The sequence below is a fragment of the Lithobates pipiens genome, unplaced genomic scaffold (assembly GCF_037356315.1).
Source record: "Lithobates pipiens isolate NorthernLeopardFrog02 unplaced genomic scaffold, aLitPip1_a1.2 Scaffold_18, whole genome shotgun sequence".
Taxonomy (NCBI): Eukaryota; Metazoa; Chordata; class Amphibia; order Anura; family Ranidae; genus Lithobates; species Lithobates pipiens.
In genome coordinates this window covers 630,506,741-630,528,916 of record NW_027507758.1, presented here as the reverse complement: position 1 = coordinate 630,528,916, position 22,176 = coordinate 630,506,741, and the positions used below count along the sequence as shown (strand labels likewise).

The window sequence follows — 22,176 nt, the reverse complement described above, 5'->3', positions numbered from 1 at the left end:
ACAAAGAATTCAACAATCTGGTTGACCACACCTACAGTGAGAGAATTCTCAATAAGGCTGAATGGTTCCCAAACCGAAAAACTTAGCAAGTTCGTGGATGGGTATTTACATCCCCATGTCCTTAAACTCCCAAGTTACATCCGGGACACCCCATATCTACTACAAAACTTAGATGGGTAAAGCATTCCCCCTGAATCTGTACTTGTGGCTGTGAATGTTGAAGCCCTATACAGCTCGATGCCACATGACAAGGTCTTGCCTGTGTAGCGGCCATAACCCGTTGCAAGGTGGCTTTAACTAAATGGGCTTACCGGTTACCTTCTCCTGGCCTGCTCCTCCACATCTAGGGGTTCCCAGGGTTGATACACACTGACACAGATGAATCCCTTTTTGAAAAGGTTTATTTTGCAGTAGAACTTTCACAAAACACAGTCTCTTAGGGAACAGAGGGAACGAGTGAAGAACTCAGGCACCTTGAACTGCAGGTCTAGCAAAGTCTCTATTTTCCACCCAGAGAGTAGCCACTCGCAGATGGGTACTTCAAGGCTGAACAGATCTCTAGCCAGAGATCATGGCAGTCAGCACGTTGACTGAAAACTTGAACAATCAACTGAGGGTATACAGGAACCTTTTTCCTCCGTACCTGGAACGTTTCCCGCTTCCTCTATGGTACTGGAAAAGTGTGAATTTGTCAGTGTCCTTCCCAACTCAGTAACCAGGCACTTCTCAGGATGCCACTTGTTGGCCCTCCTCTGAAGAGTCCTCCCCCGGTCACTTCCACGAGCTGCGGTGTCCCTCCAAGCCGAGAGCACACCCGGACACTTTGAATCCTCCCTCAGTTACTGCGCCTCGGAACAGCCGGCTCCAAGACTCGGGAACAGACGGATCCCTACCCCAGACAAGACAGGTCTAACAGGGGCCTCTGACAGGAACATGTTGCGGGATGTCGAACACCCCGTGACCGGGACCCCTCACAGGGCTACCCCGGTCAGAACAGACCACACGGGTCTCACGAACAACTCCGGAATTCCGAACACGTGACCCACACCTGCTTATGTACCCCTTTCCAGACTACTCAGCGGGCCCTGGCACTCCCACTGATTGGCTCCGAGAGGGGCGATACCCAAACATCCAACCAGACTTGGTTCTAGCCCATCATGTGCATCTCACCGTTCACATGAGAAGGCAGAACTTCCAAACATAGCCTGGCCAGACTGGTGTTAGGCTTACCTACACAATTAACCCTCAGAACCTTTATTGTCCTGAGACGAAAAACTAAATTTACAATGCGTGTGACATTCGATCCCAAATGTCATCCGCTACACCTGTATATGACATGTCATCTTCCAGAACAGCCAGCTTGAACCCTAGACCAAAAAGTTCTTGCCGGCTGCTCTTGAGTTCATACTATCCCACAACTACTTCACTTTTAATGGATCCCACTACCTCCAGGTGCAGGGCATTGTGATGGGGACTTTGTGTGCCCCATCGTACACCAATCTGTACCTGGGGGAGTGGGAACAAATGATACATCAATCGGCACCCCTTGCCCAGTAAATGGAGAGCGTCGTCATGTGGTTTCGCTACACTGATGGTATGGAATGGACCCACTGAGTCACTACCAGTCTTCCTTGAACACCTGAACATTAACACCTTCAACCTGCCATTCACTATAATTTGGGATAAGGAATCAATTACATTCCTTGATATAACAATCTACAAAGACACCAATGGATCACTAACAACCAGTCTGTTTAGAAAACCTTCAGCTGGTAATTCAATACTTCATGCCAGTAGTTTTCATCCTCAACCCCTCATCTCTTCAATTCCCAACAGCCAATCTCTACATGCCAGGAGGAACTGCACTGATGACATAGTCTTTAGAAAAGAGGCCAATATTTTGAGATCTCGATTACGGGCATGGGGATACTCAAACAAGTGCCTCAAAAAAGCCTACAAACGAGTATGCACAAGAGCCCGTGGTGATGTACTTTGTGCTTATGTAGCGCCCACCACTTTAGGTGGGTGCTTTTAATTTAGAAGATAGGTTAAATTGCCAGTGCCTTACTGTATTTTGTATAGGCCTGGAGGTTTGGGTTAGGGAGGAGTGATAGGTTAGATGGGGGTGTGGCCACCTGTTCACCCTGGAAAACACTCCCTTGCTCTGCAGAGGAATCTTCTGGAAAGGAGGCGGGTCAGGCTCTGATGGACAGGCAGTGTGTATGGAGCTCTTGTCCAATTGTTAATTTGCTTGGTCAGGGACGGGGCCCATACATATACACTGGGGTCACATGTTCCCTGGGGAGTTGGAGATGGGAAAAGAACTAATCCACACAGACAGAAAGATGTGATGTTAAGGCCGAGGGCTGGAAGGCCTGGAAGTTCAGAGATTCCAGTGCTGGATTCCAGTGCCGGAAGGTGATGGTGAAGGTTCAGAGCAGGGGCGGACTGACAACTCATGGGCCCCTGGGCAATAGGAGATTATGGGTCCCCCAGGCAATCGGAGATTATGGGGCCACACAGTATACACAAACGCACACACACAGTATACAATCACACAGTATATACTTATATATGTTTCTATTGGCTGAGAAGGTACTGGAGAGGTGGGGCAGCTATAATCTCGTTATTTTTAGACCAAAAGGATGTCAGTAAGGGACATCTCAGAGACAGTTGTAAAAAAAAAACATAAATTTTTACATACTCTCCCTGGTTTTACTGAGGCTGGCAACCCTGATGGGGCCCCCTAGTGGCATGGGGCCCTCGGGCAGTGCCCGAGTTGCCCAATGGTCAGTCCGCCCCTGGTTCAGAGACTCCAGAGCTGGAAGGTTTCCACCATGTTCCGAAGCAAGAAGTAGCTGCAAACCGACCGGAGTGAACCAGGGTTGGCCTGGACCTTTCCTGAGCTGGCCTGGGAGGAAAAGGGCAGGAGGAGAAGGCAGGTGAGGCCTGGGACTGCTAGCGTTTCAATACCACATGCTTTTCAGAGGGGCATGCGTGTCAGCTCACTAAAGGAGAGGGACTATTCACTCACACACATTCTAATCCAGAGGCAACTTCTATTCTGTGCATCACTGCGGTGATAGTACCTGCCGGAATCTGGACTAAAGCTCAAGCTTGTACATTTCAACCCAGTGGCAATGTAAATCTGTGCATCACTGAGGTGATAGTACCCACCGGAATCTGGAATAAAGTTAAGCTGCAGGCATCATTCAGATATCAGATATCATTCTTTTCCACCGGCAATTCCCTGCACCATAACAAAATCATAGCGGGTGTTCAGCCACTTGACTTTTTTTACAGGCGGAGGGAAGGGACGTCAGATGGTCTCCGATAGTCTCTATTGCCTTTGGAAAGCAGATAACTAAAGATGCAGCAAGCTGGAAAAAGCTGATAACATCAGCCAGCGAGAACTAGATCTGGACAGGTGTTGCTCATTTCGGTCAAGCCATTGGGCAGCACTCTTGGGGGTATCAAAAATGTTGGTTTCCCCTTTCAACACCACTCGCAGTTTAGTGGGGTACAGCATGGCATAGAGAATTTGTAATGTGCGCAGCCTGCATTTCACATCATTGTATTGGGCCCTCAGCTTCTGGGCCTCCACAGCAAAATCCGGAAAAAAAAAGAGATCTTTGATGGCCAATCTGGGGGGAGCGGATTGGCCATCTTGGCTGCCTCTGGCCGGTCCCCCGGCCTCTTTTTTCTTCCACCTGGTCATCATTCTAGTTGTCCGGCGCTACTGCAGGGTGGATCGGGTTGGAGGAGCAGACTGCAGGGAAGCCCACACAACGTTGTTGTGGGAGAGCTGTAAAGCTGATTATATGCTGATAATCGGCATCGGCACAGAGCTCAGAGTCCGCTCCCCTCGGCAGCTTGGCCATGCCCCATCATATTTTAGTGTATTTGTGATGATTTATGTGCACACACAATAGGACAGCGCTGTGACACATAATGCTCTTCTAGTTGATAAAGGGAATACTTACCTTTGTTACAGCAGCAGTCCGGTATAAGTTATTTCTGTAGGTATTTGAGTTGTTACACATAGCGCGGGTTTTATTCTATTTATATTGGTGACATAATTGCCCAAATCTGGGGATCAGGAGCCATTTCCACCCTTTACTCTCGGCTGGGGCTCTTTGTATCCACATAACAGATGTTCTACATGACTAAATCTGACATCAATTTTACTGCAAAATTAAAGGGGCCAAAATGTCTCCCCCCCGAGCAGTAATATATTTCTACCCCCCTTGGTGGGAGTGGAGATGACCCATCTATAAGGATATACAGTACATACACACACAGGACAAGGCCGTGTTCACACTACGAGACGTTTCTCAGGGCTGCAGTTCCTCTGAGATCCACAAGGTGGTGATCTCACGTCTACCCAGACAGGAAGTCTCTATGGAAGACAGGAAGTGATGTCAGGTACAGACAGGAAGTTTCAGGTGAGAGGTGAGTCAGGAAGAAGTAGAGAGAAGACGTTGCTGGAAGTGGCAGCAGAGGAGGTAATAAGATCTTATTTTCTATTTACACCCAGTAACCCCCCGTCATGTCCGTCCTCTTCCTCCAAAGTCACTGTGATGTCTTTTATCTCCAGCAGATGATGATACACACATATATAGTGTGGAAATGTAGAATAACCCCTTCAGGGGGGATCAGTTGATGATTCAACGGAAAAAATTCAAATCCCCACATTGGAGGGGGATGGGGGAATCCTCCCCGCTGCACTATTGTATTCTGACAATGGGGGGCGCTCCTCCGCTCTCAGAATACACAGATCAGTGATGAAGCTATTGGCTGCAGCCGCTGATGGAGTGACGTTTATCCGGCAGTGACCACACATGGATGGAAATGTGACCGATCCCTGCTGAACCAGCTGAATTTCCATGTCTCTATGGTCAAATCCCAGATCACCATGGTGACTAGAAATGGTGTCCTGGCCCCTGGGCTTTTATCAGCCCATTCTCACTGTCGGTCTGAATAATGTGTCTGCCTGAAACCCGGACACATTATTCAAACAGGCGGAGGGAGGCGGCAGCGGCGGCACCCCACCTGTGCAGTCAGGGGCGGACTGGTCAGGACAGCGGCATGAGAGGACTCATCTCACTGAGCTCCCGCTGTCGATTTTATCTCCTTTCCACAGCCGAAAATTACTGTCACCATCGGCTCCTGCTTTCACCCACAGAATTATTAAAATCATTGCTCCTGATAAAATGAATGTTTAAAAAAAGTTGTTTCTCATTCGTTCATTGACAGACACAGTCTTCTTTATACAGAACGGTAGGGTTATATCATCTCCGCAGGATTAGGACTAGGCAGAACAAAACAAAAAAACAACCCCTGGCTATGCCTATGGGCTGTCCTCCATCATTATATAACCCCCTCCCTGCTCTAGGTATTCAGGTTTTTTTTCTGCCTAGTCAGGACCTAGTTCCCTGCTGGGATCTCTAGTCCTGGGAATTTTTTGTTGTTGTTTATTTTCTCTTTTTTCTTGGATTTTTTCCGGTGAGATCTACAATCAACTGCCGGGCTGGGCAACGGGCTGGACGCTTGATCCAGTGGTCACCCCAGTCTGGCAGACCACAGCTACGGGCTAGGTCAGTCGCGACATAGCCCCACTGGACAGGGGCTGGCCCTGCTAGTTAAATGTCTCGCGAGGTCGCAAATGACCGGGTCTCGGCCTGTGTCGCAGTGTTCCCCATGGCCAACAGCCCCCCCCCCCACTTTGGTGGCGAGGAGGATCTGTCTGGGAGCATTACCAACGCTTTTTGCTGGAGAAGTAAGGGGTCCCCATCTCTCCTTTCCCAGAGTGGTGTGGGGCACGGGTACTCCCTGGGGTGGTCGGTCCCTCCGGGGTTCTCCTCCACCCCCTTTCCTTCCCCCCTTCCTGGGTGAGGCCCAGGCTCCTGGCCTAGGGGCTTTGGGACATGGTTGGGGCATCCAGGGTTGGGCCTGGGAAGTGAGTGGTTGCCTTAACATAGGCCGCGGATTTGTGGCCTACCAGCTGGGGGCTGGCGAGCGGCAGCCCAAAATTTAGGCCGCAGATTTTGTGGCCTACCGCACTTGCGGCCGGTGGCCGAACATTTAGGCTGCGGCATTTGAGCCTACCGGCTTGGAGGTCCGAAAGTTTAGGCCGCAACCTTGCAGCCTACCGACCAGCTGTCTGGTCCCACCATGGGCCGCACCTGGCCAAAATTTAGCCCGCGGCTTTTGCTGCCTACTGGGCTGTGGCTTCTGTAGATTTCTGGATAGGCCCCCTGTGCGGGGCTCCAGTATTTGCCCCCTGGGAGGGGCCCCGGGTCTAAGCCCCCTGTGAGGGGCCCCGGTATTTTCCCCCTGTGAGGGGCCCTGGTCTGTGCCCCCTGTAAATGGGCCTTGGTCTGTGCCCCCTGTGAGGGGCCTCGGTCAACATCCCATATGTGGACCTCGGGCGGGGGATTCCAGTTGGTGGCCCCCTCCCGCGTGTTTTTGTTGGGGTAGCGCTTAGGCATATAGCCTAGTATATGGCACCCCTGCCCTCCCCTCCCCACCCTGTCTCCTATCTGGCTCTGAGGACATGGCAGGTATCTTTTCAGGGAGTGAGGATGACTGCAGTAGGGCATGAAAAAGCACTGGTTATCGCACTTATAACATCTGTGTAGGAACCTTTCAAGATGGGCGATGCAGCGGTGGCTGCAGCAGAGAGCCGATACCTTATAAGCCGTCTTGCCCGGTGAAAGCGTTGCCTTTTCAATCTTATCTTGACAATATTGCATTTGTGTTTCTAAAAATAAGAAGAACAAAAAAATCAATAAATGCTTCCTGTGAGTTACCCATTTCAGAGTTCCTCTGCCTTTGCTGCATTGCCGGACCTATGGTCAGCTACACCTCTTGGCCATAGTTCCCCTGGTTCCTGAGCTTTAAGGTCTCCTCAGTGGTGCTTAGACAGGTATTTTGGGGCTACCCTGGATGTTAATACTTCCAATGGGCGTCTACTGCCCGACCGCTTGCTGTTCTCCGCCGGGAGGATGTACAAGCTGTCGGGAACGTGTCAGGAACAGTTTAAGGCTCTGACCTGCCTTGTGTGGATACACAAGGTAAGTATGGAGTCCGTTCTCACAGCGGTAGCACCCCTTCATTATGGGGACCTTCTGGTTTCTATTGACATCACAAATGCTTGTTTACGCATTCCGTTATGTGCCCGACTCCAGCGCTTCCTCTGTTTTGCTGTGGGTGTGGCGCATGATCAGCGTATAGTCTGGCCACCACTCCTCGGGTATTCACGAGGTGTTGGCCCCGGATTGGGCGTGGTTTCATCTGTGGGGGTTTACGATCCTAGCTGCCTGGATGATCTTCTTCTGCCACTCCACTGCTACTGTAGATGTAAATGTAGTTTCTATACAGACCTTGACTGATTTCAATAGGCATCTATAATATCTGAAGTCTGCTTGGGCCCTTCCAGAACGTTGGATTATCTAAGCCCGAGCTTCAACTCTGGCCAGCGTGTTTTCTTCTCTTGGACAAACTCCAGAAGTTTCATTCTGCGTTTTTTTTTTTCTGTCTGGCATGTAGACCCTCTGCGGACCTGCGTGTGGGTGTTGGGACTGAGAGTTTCTACCTTTTTGAAACGATTCCATTTGCACAGTTCCATACAAGCTCCCTTCAGGTAGATCCTGGCATGAGACAAATGCCCAAGGTCTCTGGTCAATCGGATTCGGCTGAGTTAGGAAACCAGGGTTCCCTGGTCTGGTGGCTCGCTCTCCGGTTCTTCAGCGGGATAAATCCTTTCTCCCCTTGTATTAAACAGGGGGACCACCAATGCCAGTCGGTCCGGGTAGGATGTCCTGGGACTGAGCTCTGCTCTGGGTCATTGTACGCTGGTGGAATCCAGACTACCAGTTAATATTCTGGAACTTTGAGCGATCAGGCTAAGTCTGGATCATGGACGGATTGACTTTGGGGGCTCCTGGTACGTTTATAGTCGGACAAGGCACCCACGATGGCTTTTGCCCTTCGCCAGGGCAGGTCAAATAGGCTGTGGCGGCCCTGGCTGTTGCAGGAATTCCCCGGTGGGCAGAACATTTTGTCCAGCCCCTTTCCGGTGCATGCATTACAGGAGTGGAATGCTGACAGGTGGTTGGCAAGGGTTGGACAATGGATGGGCCCTTCACCGGGCCATGTTTCTTCGGGTTTGTTCCCACTGGGACACTCATGAGGTAGTTCTCTTTGTGTTCGGGTTCAACTGGACGATACCAAGGTTTATGTTAAGGTAACGGGTAGCTCAGGTGGCCCATGGGGCCAGAGACGTTTCCCTATGCCTTTTCCTCCTCTCCAGCTTCTGTTGTGGCTTTTATGCAGGATCATGGCTGTGGGGGTTATGGTCATTATATTATCCCTGGATGGGTCCAGTCGTTCTGGGTACGCTGACTGGGTGGGCATGGTCACCGGCGTTCCTTATCTACTGCCTATCAGGAAGGATCTATGGTCCCAGGGCTGTTCTTCCATCCTGCCTTAGTCACTGGTTTTAACGGCCTGGCTGTGTTGAGCCAGGTGCGGCTGTTCCGACACTCTTGATGGCTAGGGAGTCCATCTTTTAGGAGGTTTTAACCTCTGGTTGTGGAGCGCGCATATATCCTGGTGTCAATCACCGGGCATTCATCCTTGTTCTTTCTAGGTGGCTCCAATTCCGACCCCCATTTACGGGGAGTTTAGCAAGAATGCGCCTCGAGTACCATCGAGGGCCAGGTGTCAGCCTGGGTGGTCGTCTTCAGCATCCCCTGTTCTCACGCTCCCTGGTGCGTACATTTTATTAAAGGGGTTAGACGTCTGTTTCCACTGGTGTGTTTTTTTTCTACCATCGTGGGATCTGAACTTGCTGTTTTCGGTTCTCCAGGAGCCGCTCTCTCTCTCTCCCTCTTTCAAAATATCAGGAGATTCCACTGCTTATTCTGACTCGGAAGGTGGCCTCTTGGTGGCTTTCACCTCTGCTCAAGCGGTGTCGAAAAGGGTGGCGTTATATTCTCGTTCACCTTACCTGGGTTTAGGTGGTGCTTCACCCTTATCTATAGTTCCGTCCCTGGGTTTCCATTTGAAGAAGGACATTGTGTTTCCTTCCTTGTGTCCCTGGCAACACATCTCAAGGAATTTGCCTTATCTGCCCGGGATTTGGTTTGGGGGATTCGGTTGTATTTGCCAGCCACTCAGTCTTTTGGAGGTCAGGCTCTCTGTACTCTGGGCTATTCTGTCAGGAATCGGGTTCCTGCTTTCCCTGTTACGGCACATTCTTCTTGGGCGCCTAGTGCGTCTTGGGCCTTCTGTCTTAAGGCGTTCGTGGCGCTTATTTTTTTTATTTTTCACAAGTTCTACGAAGTGGATGTCTTGGCATCTGTGGGTGCCTTTTTTGGCCCCAAGCTTTTTGCAGGCTGTTGTTAAGAGGGTTTAATCCCTCTTAAAGGGGTATCGTTCAGGTTGGGTTCTAGCTTGTCCTGTGTGAAGCTCCTGTTATCTGGTTGGCTTTTGTGTTGGTCTTGGGATTTTTTTTTGCTGTCCCACCCCTCATGCTTAGCACTGCTTTGGGACATCCCTACCATTCTGTATAAAGAAGGCTGTGTCTGTCAATGAACTAATGAAAATAGGATTTTTTTACGTTTCTCTGAGTTCATTGACAGACACAGCACCCACCCCTCTATAGAGTTTTTTGATACTTATATTACTGCTTGCTACTAAACTAAATACCTAGAGCAGGGAGGGGGGTTATATACTGACGAAGGACAGCCCACGGGCGTAGCCAGGGGTTGTTTTTTTTTTTCTTCTGCCTAGTCCTACTCCAGCGGAGATGATATAACCCTACTGTTCTGTATAAAGAAGGCTGTGTCTGTCAATGAACTCCTATTTTTTGCATTGATACTTGTCCCCCAGGGAAGTACCTGGACCCCATACCCCTTTTATTGCCATTTTATTGCCAGTTACTTGCATATAAGCCTTGAAAATGGGCACTTTAGATTTTTCCTGTTCAGCTCCCATAGACCTCAATGTGGTTCACCATTCAGGTTAGAACATTTCCCCTGTTCAGGAGTTCTGCTGCGAACCGAACAGGGGGGTGTTCATCCAATGTCTACTGCAGAGTCCTCTGGTAGATTAAAGAGAAATGAGTGGGACAGAATCTACAACATGGTACCTCTTCAGTACCCCACAGAGTGCTGAGAAACAGGACTACACTGTCCTTACATTAGTAACCAGGACAAGCCTGCAAAGCAGATACAAGCCAGGGAGGGACATGCTCCTTTATGTACACAAGATGTTCTCTCCATCCACTCTGCTCTCACACACTGCTGGGGGAGATGTGCAGGACATGCAGGAGGACACAGGGGGAGTGGGGATTGTATTATTGTCCTGCATTCTGAATGTCCTGTGTTCTGCACCCCATGTCCTGTGGTGACCTGCACCCTTCCCCCCCTTGTTCTGCACCACATCTTCTGCACCACATCTTCTGCACCACTTGTTCTGCTGAAATGGATAAGAACTACAAACTAGTTTGAGGTTATCTGCTGCTATTTCCAATTAAAAAGTATAAATGTGCATGCACATTAGAAGTAAACACTCTCTGAGACACGTTCAGCTCAGGCTACTTCTAACTTCTGATTTATTGGTGGGCGGTGTTAATATTTTATACAGAAAGATACGTCATTGCAATGTCAGTCTAATAGGTACATCTTATTGGTTACAATACAAGAGAAATGAAGAAACTTGATGCTTGAAGTTAGGTTGAAGCTGGTTCCCTTATCTCAAATGCATTCTTCTAACGCGGGGGATGTAGGGAGTGGACACCATCTTAACTCCGAACGGAGAGTCAATCTGTATACTACATAATAAGTAAGGAACATGTATACACATAAGCAAATAGACATTTTCTGATTATCATTATTTACATTAGATTCCTTAACACTGTACCCCATGTCCTGTGTTCTGCACCCTGCACACCATGTCCTGCCTTATGCACCCTGCACTCCATGCACCGTTCTCCTGCACCCCATGTCCTGAAGTGACCTGCACCCCATGTCCTGTGTTCTGCACTCCATGTCCTGTGTTCTGCACCCCATGTCCTGCACACTATGTCTTGGCTTCTGCTCCCTGCACCATATGTCCTGCACCCCATGTCCTGCATTCTGCACACTGTACCCTTCCCCTGTACCATGTCCTGCATTCTGCACCCTTCTCCTGCATCCCATGTCCTGCGATGACCTGCACCCTTCTCTGGTACCCTACACCCATGTCCTGTGTTCTGCACCACATGTCCTGCATTCTGCACCCTGCATCGCACAAATCACTTGCCTTGCCTCTGGCACTGACTATCCATGCAACACTAAAAAAATTGTCTCCTAACTTTTTTATCTGGCTCCTAGATTTGAAGCAAATCTGTCAAGCCCTGCCTTAAGGGACTTCCATCCCAGGACACACCCAGGAACAATGATTTGGGTTGCATGGGAGCCTCATATAGAGGACCCCTCAAATCTCCCCATCCAAATGTCCCTCCATCCAGAGTCTATATTAGAGGTCGACCGATATATCGGCCGATATTTGCCGTTTTTTAATTAATCGGCATCGGCCGATTGTGCTGAAAAAAAAAGCCGATTTAGAACTACAGCGGGACTTTGAAATGACTTCTGTATAGAAGTCAGTATAAGTTGCCTGAGTCGTCATAGTAACCTCTTCTCCTCCTCTCTGGGCAGGCTGCCAAGAAAAGAACAAAATGATACAATGTTTACACTTGAATGAATGGACTAATCTCAGTGTGTAGAACTTCTCAGTTTAACCATTTAAAGACTAAATCTTTTCTGACACTTGTTCCTTACAAGTAGAAATCCTGTATTTTCTGCCAGAAAATCACCTAGACCCCCCAAAAATTATATATATTTTTTTAGCAGAGATCCTAGGGAATAAAATAGCGGTTGTTGCAATATTTTATGTCACACGGCATTTGCACAGAGGTCTTTCAAATGCATTTTTTGGGGAAAAAAATACACTATTTAAAAAATAAAAATAAAATAAAAACAGTAAAGTTAGCCCGTTTTTTTTTTTTTTTTGTCCAAAAGTTTTGACTACCTGTTTTTATTTAATACATAGGTTTTTTTTTTTTTTTTTAATCTAAATCATACATACAAGTAAACTGATTGGAGGTTTGTTTTGTTTAATAAATGTTTAAGTGTAAGATATTTTCTGTATCACTTATGAAGGCTGCTTTCACACTGGAGCGGGCAGGCGTTGATGGTAAAACGCAAGTTTTAGCGGCTCTTTACCATAATTTTAGCGGTGCTATTTGGCTGCTAGTGGGGCACATATAACCCAGCTAGCGGCCAAGGAAGAGGTTAAATGCGCCCATGAAGCACCGCTGCCAAATCGCATTGCATGCGCTTCGGCAGTGGTGCCCATTCATATCAATGGGCAGGAGTGGTGGAGGAGCGGTATACACCACTCCAAACGTGCTGCATGCAGGACTTTTTTTTTTAAGATCCTGCCAGCGCATCGCCTCCGTGTGAAAGCACTCTGTCTTTCACACAGACTGCAGGGGAGCCATTTTGCAGGCACTTTACAGGCGCTATTTTTAGCCCAAAAGCGCCTGAAAAACGCCCCAGTGGGAAAGGTATGTTAGATCAAGGGGGATTAAAAAATAATAATAATATATAAAAAAAAGGAAAAAAATAAAGAAATAAAATAAATCGGCCTAACATATCGGCCCAAAAAAATCGGCATCATATATCGGCTATCGGCCGCCATGATTTCTAAATATCGGCATCGGCCAGAGAAAAACCCATATCGGTCGACCTCTAGTCTATATGTCCTATGACATCACACTGACCTCACAGCTCCACCTCCCAATGTCCTTCCATCTGGCTCTTTTTTCTTTTTTTCTAATGCTCTTAGTATGTGGGTGGACCCTTGGTAGCCTCACAAAGCAGAGTAGGACTGTTTGTCCTGTGTTGTATGTAATAAAGTGCAGGGGCCCTGTGTAGGTAAATGATTCCTTAGTCTGAAGTAGCTTTAATAAATAGAGACCTGACCTGAGAGGTGAAGAGGATACTGGGAGGTCACATGACATCACTCTTATCTCTATTCATAAAACATAGACCTGACTAGAGAGGTGAAGTGGATGCTCGGAATATCATTTGATTTCACTATTTGATTTAATTTCTAAATATAGAGTTTTCCTCCTGTGAAGTCTGGAGATCATATGACATCACATTGCCTCCACCTCCCTCCCTGATAGAATAGAGAAATACAAAGAAGATTCTAGAAGTCACCAGAGAGATGATGGAGGAGAGGTGAGGAGGATTCTGGGAATTCTGGGACATTATCCAGTAACAGACAAGGGATGTGTCTGGACGGTGACTGTATCATTGTGTGTGTCAGGTTCCTATAAGGTGTCAGGATGTCACTGTCTATTTCTCCATGGAGGAGTGGGAGTATTTAGAAGGACACAAGGATCTCTACAAGGACGTCATGATGGACAATCAGCCGCCCCTCACATCACCGGGTAAGAGGAGACTTTATTGTAAAGGAGAGAGCAGTACGGAGGCTCCACCTAGATCCCCCATCATCTGATAAACACATAGAAACAATGTATTCAGTCAGTGTGTGTGTTTCCTACAGATGGATCCAGTAATGGGAACCCACCAGAGAGATGTCCCCATCCTCTGTATTCCCGGGATTCCACACAGGAAGGTCACACCATCCCCCACCATCATCAGGTAGATGAGGAACAATCACTGATAGTATCATTAGGATCTGTACATTATCTGCATTGTTACCATTGATGTCATTTTTATTATATATTCAGAGTGGAAACCTGAGAGATTCTAAAGTTGAGATTAAAGAAGAGATAAAAGAGGAGGATGATGAGGATGGGGTGATGGAGGAGTCTCTAAAAGAACCCAAAGATCTGTACCAGGACACCATGGTGGGGTCATCCAGCTACAGGAACCCACCAGAGAGATGTCCCCGTCCTCTGTATTCCCGGGATTCCACACAGGAAGGTCACACCATCCCCCACCATCATCAGGTAGATGATTGACAATTATTGGTAGTTCTGATTTATACACAGCATGTTTGTTACAATTAATGTTTTATTATATATTCAGGGTAGAAACCTTGGGAGTGATAATATTGTCATTAAAGACGAGTATAAAGAGGAGGATGAGGAGTATGGAGTGATGGAGGAGCTTTCAGAAGGACACAAGGATATGATGGAGCCACCTAATACCAGGAACCCACCAGAGAGATGTCCCCGTCCTCTGTATTCCCGGGATTCCACACAGGAAGGTCACACCATCCCCCACTGTTACAAGGTAAGTGGGATGGAGGTTATAAAAACACAGACTCATGGAGACACTGTGTGGATTTTTTATGTGGTGTCACAATAATAAAGCTTATATTTCCCAAGTGTTCTTCCAGGACAGCCCTTGAGAGATGGAGCTCCTCCCATCGACACAGGAAACACATTGCCACAGTTCAAAAGGCGGTCCCTCAGGTCCCTGGTCAGTCATTTGTGTTTCCTCCGTCGGAGGAACATGTTGCCAGGAACCTGGAGGCCCCTCTCAGGGGCTGCCTGAGAACCTGCAAGCCTAAGGGACCGGGTCCTGGTTTATGGCTGCAGTTTGGGTCCATACCTTTTTCTTTGGCTCGGGTACCGTCCAGCTGAACCGGAGCAGACCCGTTACCCTCCTCCTTCCAGTGCCGAGGTGGCCAGGGGCAGAATGACGCCGGTTTCCCCCAGGAGTGGTGAGTGGAACCTTCCATCTTCCCTCCTCATTGCAGGGGGTCGGAGACGCCGAGCGTCACTTCCGGCGGAACCGCGTCATCACTGCGTGCCGAGACTTCCGGTTCCGGGTCTCTAAGGGTACAAGGAGGAGAGGGAGAGCCAGCGCTGTGCCTGTGAAGCCCGACCAGCGTCCAGCTATACCGGATTAGCGGCGGGATTCGGAGCGTCAGAGGGGGACCATGGAGGCTATTCCCCAGGATACTCCGGCGGAGACAGGCACCAGCCAAACCCAGGTAGGCTGCTGGGCATGCTATTACTCTGGTGGAGTGGTGGTGTTTGTAGGCTGGGCCCTGTAGTACCCCACGGTGGCGGTTTACTCACAGTGAGGTTGTTTGTTAGTGGTTATTCTAAGAGGGACATGGTGCTGACGCTAAGAAATCCTTTGTCTTCTTATTTTCAGGTTAAAGAGATGCCAAGGGAAGACAAGACAGGCCGCAAAAAGTGTCCTAATTGTGGGAATAGGTTGTCCTCTGGCTCTAACAAAGCCCTATGCAAGCAATGCATTGCAAGCTTGCTTAAATCTGAGGCAGATTCCCCTTTAGCAAAGTTTTTGGGCTCCTTTAAAGAGGAAATGGCGTCGACCTTTAAGTCCCTCCGGGAGTTAATCACTGACGTGGGATCAGCTGCAGCTGCCTCCACGAGTAAAACAACTATAATCTCATCCTCACCATGCCTTACAACACCCAGCTCAGGGGAGCCCCGTATGGTCAGGGAGCCTAGCCCCACGTTGATTAGCCCCGAATCCTCTGACACTGACTCGGGTCAGGAAGAGGATCAAGCAGCATCTAAAGCCTCAAAATATAGATTATCTCTCGAGGAAGTAGATGAGCTAATGGGGGCTATCTATGATACGCTGGAAATTGAGGAGGAAGAAACTCAGTTATCCAGACATGATCAAATGTATGAGGCTCTGGGGAAAAAGAAAGCAAGGGTTTTTCCTATACATAAGGTGCTTTCTGACCTTGTCCTTAAGGAGTGGTCTGAACCAGACAAGAAGGTTTTCTTTCCTAAATCCCTTAAGAGAAGGTTCCCTTTTGATGAGAGCCCAGAGGCGGTCTGGAATAAAAATCCAAAACTAGACGCCCCTCTGTCCAAAATCTCAAAGCAGGCTGATCTGGCCTTTGAGGATATGGGCCACCTGAAAGATCCCATGGACAGGAGAACAGACATTGTCTTAAAGAGGGCCTGGGATGCCTCTATGGCAGGCTTAAAACCAGCTCTAGCCACTTCCTGTGTAGCTAGAAACCTGGAGTTCTGGTTATCGCAACTACAAGAACATTTAAAGGCAGGCACTCCTAGGGGGGAGCTTTTGAAATCCTTCCCTATGCTTTTTAAGGCCACCAGTTTCATCTCTGACGCCTCCACGGACTCCGTTAAATTTACGGCTAAATCTGCAGCACTTTCAGTGGCAGCAAGGAGGTCAGTATGGATGAAAACCTGGGGGGGAGACACGGCGTCTAAAACCCGCCTGTGCAGCGTCCCTTTTACAGGAGACTTAGTCTTCGGGCCTGAATTAGATTCCGCCTTAGAAAGGACAGCGGACAAAAAGAAAACCTTTCCCGCAAAAAAGAAAAATTTTCAAAGAAAATTTTTTCGTCCCTTTAAGGAACCCTCTAAATCAGAGAAGAGTTCAACCCCCAAAAAACATTGGTCGGGACATAAAGGGAAAGGGGGCATACTGTTTAGCCGCCCCAATCAGGATCCCAAACCCCAGTGACGTCAGGGTTCCTGTGGGAGGAAGATTAAGCAAATTTCTTCCTCAATGGGAAGAGACAACCTCGAACGAGTTTGTCTTAAATATAATAAAAAGGGGTCATGCGCTGGAATTTCACAGCAACCCTCCTTCCAAGTTTCTGGTGACAAAGCTTCCAAGTCACTCAGAAAAGGCCAGGGCCTTACCTTTACTAATAGGGGAAATGGTAGATCAAGAAGTATTGACACCAGTCCCTATTCAGGAACAAGGGGACGGTTTTTACTCGCACATCTTTGTGGTAAGAAAACCGTCAGGGAGATTCAGACTAATTATGAACCTCCGTCCACTGAATCGCTCCATCCGTTACAAGAGATTTCGGATGGAGTCCATTTATTCCATAAAGAATCTCCTGCAGAAAGAGACATTTATGGCAACCCTGGACCTAAGGGATGCTTATCTGCACATTCCAATAAGGGAGGAATGCCAGAAATTCCTTCGGATGGCAGTGCAGATAGACACAAAGGTTTACCACTTTCAGTGCAGAGCACTTCCCTTCGGTCTATCATCCTCTCCGAGAATCTTTACCAAGGTTCTCGGAGAGGCTTTAGTTCCTCTGAGGCTTCAATCAGTCTCAATTATCCCCTACCTAGACGATCTGCTCCTAACAGCCCACTCAGAGAGTCGTCTTTCTCAGGACCTAGAATTGACTCAACTCAGTCTGAGTCGATTAGGGTGGATTGTCAGTCAGGAGAAATCCAAGACAACCCCAACACAGGAGATCCTGTATCTGGGGTACTGGATCAAGTCTGTAGATCAGAAAATTATACTGCCGGAAGAAAAGATTTTGAATCTGTGGCAGAGAATATCTTTTCTTCAATGCAGCCCCAAGTGTACGGTGAGGGAAGTAATGTCGGTCTTAGGTCTTATGACGGCAGCCATTCCAGCCGTACAATGGGCCAGGTTCCACCAAAGAGACCTTCAGGGTTTTCTGTTAGAACAATTAAAAGGCAGAGATCTGGAGGAGGAGGTATCGATCCCCTCAAGGGTAAAACGCTCCCTCTGGTGGTGGAAGGACAGGGAGAACCTAAACAAAGGGGTTCATTGGGTCCTTCCTATCACTTCAACTCTAACAACGGATGCGAGCAGTTGGGGCTGGGGAGCCCACCTAGGCTCAAGCTGGGTCCAGGACAAGTGGACCCCGGAGGAGAAATGTTTCTCTTCCAATTGGAAAGAACTAACAGCAATCCTGAGAGCTGTTCTAGCTTTCCACCCCGCAATACAGGGTCACCATCTACAAGTCCGTTCAGACAATACGACGGCTGTAGCATACATAAACAAACAAGGAGGAACCAGAAGTCCTCGTTTGATGTTGGTAGCCAGACGCATTCTCCAGTGGGCAGAAGCCAATCTGGAATCCATTTCTGCAGTTCACCTGAAAGGGGAGCTGAACAACAAGGCGGACTTCTTGAGTCGACAGAGGATTTCGAACCAAGAATGGTCCTTACACCCAGAGGCATTCAATCTCATAACAGCTCACTGGGGAGAACCAGAGGTAGACCTTTTTGCGAGCAAGAAAAATGCAAAGGTTCCCAATTTTTTCTCGCTAAACCCAGGAGATCAACCCCTGGCGGTAGATGCCTTGCAAACTCCATGGACTTTCAGTCTGGCGTATGCATTTCCCCCTCTTCATCTCATTCCGAGGGTCCTAGCAAGATTCCTCAAGGAGAAAACCTGTTTGATTCTAGTAGCACCTTTTTGGCCCAGGAGACCGTGATTCACAATGTTGCTACAATTGACAGACTGTCCGCCTCTAAGACTTCCCTACAGACAGGACCTCCTGTCGCAGGGACCTCTTTACCATCCGCAGGTCGCCACACTGAAGCTGTCAGCGTGGTTACTGAGGAGGAAATCTTAAGGAGTAAGGGCCTGTCAGACGAGGTAATTGCGACCTTACTACAGAGTCGCAAACCAGTCACGAGAGCTATTTACAAAAAAGTCTGGAAAAAATTCAATAGCTGGCTGAATGTCCGGGACATAAATACGGCTAATATTCTACAGTTTTTACAGGAAGGTGTAAACAAGGGTTTAACCCTAAGTACTATTAAAGTACAGATAGCTGCCTTAAGTGTATACCTAGATGAACGCTTACAGGAAAATCCTTTTGTCGCTAGATTCTGTAAGGCAGTCGCTAGACGCAAGCCAGTCAGAATCACAAAAGTCCCATCCTGGGATTTAGCAGTTGTGCTAAAAGCTTTCTTGGGGTCACCCTTTGAGCCTATCTCAGAGGCCTCCCTAAGGCTTATTACCTTTAAGACAGTTCTCCTGGTGGCAATCACTTCAGCCCGTAGGGTCAGTGAAATCCAAGCACTTTCCATCAGGGAACCATTTCTACAGATCCTAGAAGACAGAGTCATACTAAAGACAGACCCTGGGTTCTTACCAAAGGTAGCATCTAGCTTCCATAGGTCCCAAGATATTGTCCTCCCTTCATTTTGTCAAAATGCAGCAAATGAGAAAGAGGAACGTTTTCATTTATTGGATGTGAGGAGGTGTATTCTAGAATATCTTAAAATAACAAATCCATTCAGAATCTCAGACTCCCTTTTTGTCCTTTTTTCCGGACAGCGTAGGGGACAGAAAGCTTCAAAAGTAACCATAGCTAGATGGATTAGGCTAGCTATAGCAGAGGGGTATAAGGCCTTGAATAGAGATCCTCCTGAGGGTGTTAAAGCTCACTCCACAAGAGCGTTGTCTGCATCCTGGGCAGAAAGAGCTGGTGCCACCCCGGAGCAGGTATGTAAAGCAGCCACATGGTCAAGCTTTTCCACCTTTACAAGGCATTACCGACTGGACTTAATGTCTAGTCAGGATCAGGCCTTTGGGAGGAAAGTCCTCCAGGCCGTGGTCCCCCCCTAATCTGGTAAGTACTTGGGGATCCTCTCAAGGGCTGTCCTGGAAGAACACTTGGGAAAACTGGAGTTAGTACTTACCAGTAACTCCTTTTCCGGTGGTCTTCCAGGACAGCACGATCCCACCCTTTATTTGATTGTAGTGATGTACTAATGTTATTACCTGTTATGGTTTATATGTTTTTCAGTTCCATCCTTCGGTTCTTGGTGAATGACTGACCAGGGACCTGAGGGACCGCCTTTTGAACTGTGGCAATGTGTTTCCTGTGTCGATGGGAGGAGCTCCATCTCTCAAGGGCTGTCCTGGAAGACCACCGGAAAAGGAGTTACCGGTAAGTACTAACTCCAGTTTTTACAGATGATATTCTCTCTCATTTTCTTGATTTAGAGTGGAGATCCAATCGATATAGAATTTGAGGTTAAAGCAGAAGAAGAAGAGAGGTATGTGAGGGATGATCAGCAGTCTATGGAGGAGGATGGAATAACGGGGACATTTAAAGAGGAGGACACTCCTACAGAGATCAGCACAGGTGGGTCAGAAACACTAAATACATTCCTCCACCCATACTGATCACTGATTGGTCCAGAGTAGGGCGGGGACTGGGTGATATCAGCCTGTAATACCCTGGTCACTTTCCTGAGCTGTGGTCCCCGTCCTGTATTTCTCTCGGATAATAGAGTTGGACGAACGGTTTGGCCGGAGCATGAGTTCGGACTGAACACTGGCTGTTCGCCCATTTGACGAACACCTGAATTGTTGAGGCGTTTGACCGTTTGTTCGGACCACCAAATGACCACAATGCACTGCACAGCCACACAGTGCATTGGAAGCCCTGACTGGTTAAAGCAATGAAAGCTTTACCCAATCATGGCACTGTCAGTGACATGAATGTAGTAAGTAATGATGACTCTATCCAATCATGGCTCATTGCTGTTAGTCCCGCCCCACACTATAAAAGTATTCTTTCAATAGTGCCCATTTTCAGTGTTATAATGGTGTGGAGAGAGAGATCGAACATGGCTCTGTTTATTGCTATTAGACAGTGTTTGTACTATGGTGATTCTATTGTCAGTGTAGAATATCAGTTTAGTGTGAATCTAGTGATAGTTCAGTGTGTGTAGTGACCATTAATTTTTCCTTTAGTATCAGTTTACTTTGTCAGGGCAGTTTTCCTGCAGTATATTTCAGTGCGTAGTGCATGTTTAACGCAGCATATTGCAGTGCATCAGTGCAGTTTTACAGCAGTATATTGTAGTGTGTTTGTGTAGTGAGTACTCAAGTTAAAGTGCACCAAACACCACTTTCCATTGATTAAAGTGCATCCCCGTACACATTTCCACATCTTTATTATATTTTGTTAATAAGTGACCCCCCCCGCCATCATGTCTTAGAGGCCAACAAGGAGAGGCAGACATTCCCATGGCACTGTGAGGGGGCCAGCAGAGAATGTGTCCACATGCAATTATGGACGTGGTCAGTCCTCGGGCAGGGCATAATTCCCTCTGTTTAGTGATGTTGCCCGTGCTATCTAGCCACAGCATGCAGAGGAGGTGGTGGACTGGCTTACTAAACCATTCTCATCCTCCATCACCCAAGCAGAGATTAGTGCACAGTCCACTGCAATTGCCAGAGTTGCTTATTCTGCCTCCTTGTCCACAGCTATTCCTGCCATAGCCCCAGCATCCGGCGTGGAGGAGTCAGCTGAGTTATTTGAACACAGTGTCAGGCACTTGCTCCTTGATAATGCACAGCCATTACTTAAATCAGATGTTGGTGTTGGTTCTGAGGTTCAGGAAGGCAGGGACATGAGCCTACAGAGAGGAGAGAACACTGCTACACAAATTGGCAGTCATGTTCTCCCAGCTGCAGCATATTGCCAAGTTGTCTCCAGTTATAATGAAGATAGAGGGGATGATGATGATGAGGTCACTGACACGACTTGGGTGCTGGATAGAGCAGAGGGGGAAAGTAAGGTGAGGCACAACCCCAACGAGGCAGCCATCATAGAACAGTAGAGAGCAACCACTCTAATCAACCAGGTTGTGGAGCTGTTATTTCCCGGCCCACTTCCCACAACTCAGCTGTCTGGGCTGTTTTGAGCACATTTGCAGCTGATCACACTGTTGCAATTTGCAAATATTGGCTCAAGTGTGGCAAGAACACCAGCTATTTGGGTACCACATGCTTGACAAGGCATTTAACCTCCCACCACTCGCCCAGTTGGCATGAGCACCTGAAAGCCACACAAAAGGGAAGAATTTCTGTTCCTCCTCACTTCTCACCTCAGTCTTCCCCCGCTATACCTCATGACCTGTCAGCAGAGCCTCCACTGACAGGGATGATGATATAGTGAAGGGTGTCCCAGGTCCTTGCAGCACTTCTGCCAGTAGCACACCACCAGCTGTAAGCCCAAGGAGTCTGCTTCTCATGCCTCCGCAAACTTGCGGTGCGTGAGCTCCCTCATGCTTCAAACCTGCGAAAGAACCCAAGAATACGTGGCATCAAGGAGAAGGATCACTTTTGGTTGGCAACCCTCCTTGACCACCGTTACAAGGGGAAAGTCTCACAACTCATCCTCTCCCCCAGAGGGAGCAGAAGATGAAATCTCTTGAGGACACCTTAAAGAGCAGTTTATGTAACGCCTTTCCTGACTCTGATAGGTTACGGTATCGTGGAAAACATCGTTTTGAGGCCTCTGTTGGTCAAGAGAGAAGCAGTGGAGAAGGGGGTCAACTAAGTGATGCATTTTAAAACATTTTTAGTCCTCGGTGCTCAGGGC

The 22,176-nt window shown here is 48.1% G+C and overlaps 1 protein-coding gene across 1 annotated transcript in view; it reads left to right on the top strand.

Moving 5' to 3' along the window:
* Positions 1 to 22,176, top strand: part of LOC143986879 (uncharacterized) — a 1,041,669-nt gene that overhangs the window by 906,957 nt on the left and 112,536 nt on the right. The window contains exons 11-16 of the mRNA XM_077485285.1: positions 13,212 to 13,298; positions 13,387 to 13,510; positions 13,627 to 13,724; positions 13,814 to 14,035; positions 14,115 to 14,321; positions 19,785 to 19,926. Coding sequence (XP_077341411.1) covers positions 13,212 to 13,298; positions 13,387 to 13,510; positions 13,627 to 13,724; positions 13,814 to 14,035; positions 14,115 to 14,321; positions 19,785 to 19,926 — 880 coding nt within the window. The remainder of the gene's footprint in view (positions 1 to 13,211; positions 13,299 to 13,386; positions 13,511 to 13,626; positions 13,725 to 13,813; positions 14,036 to 14,114; positions 14,322 to 19,784; positions 19,927 to 22,176) is intronic.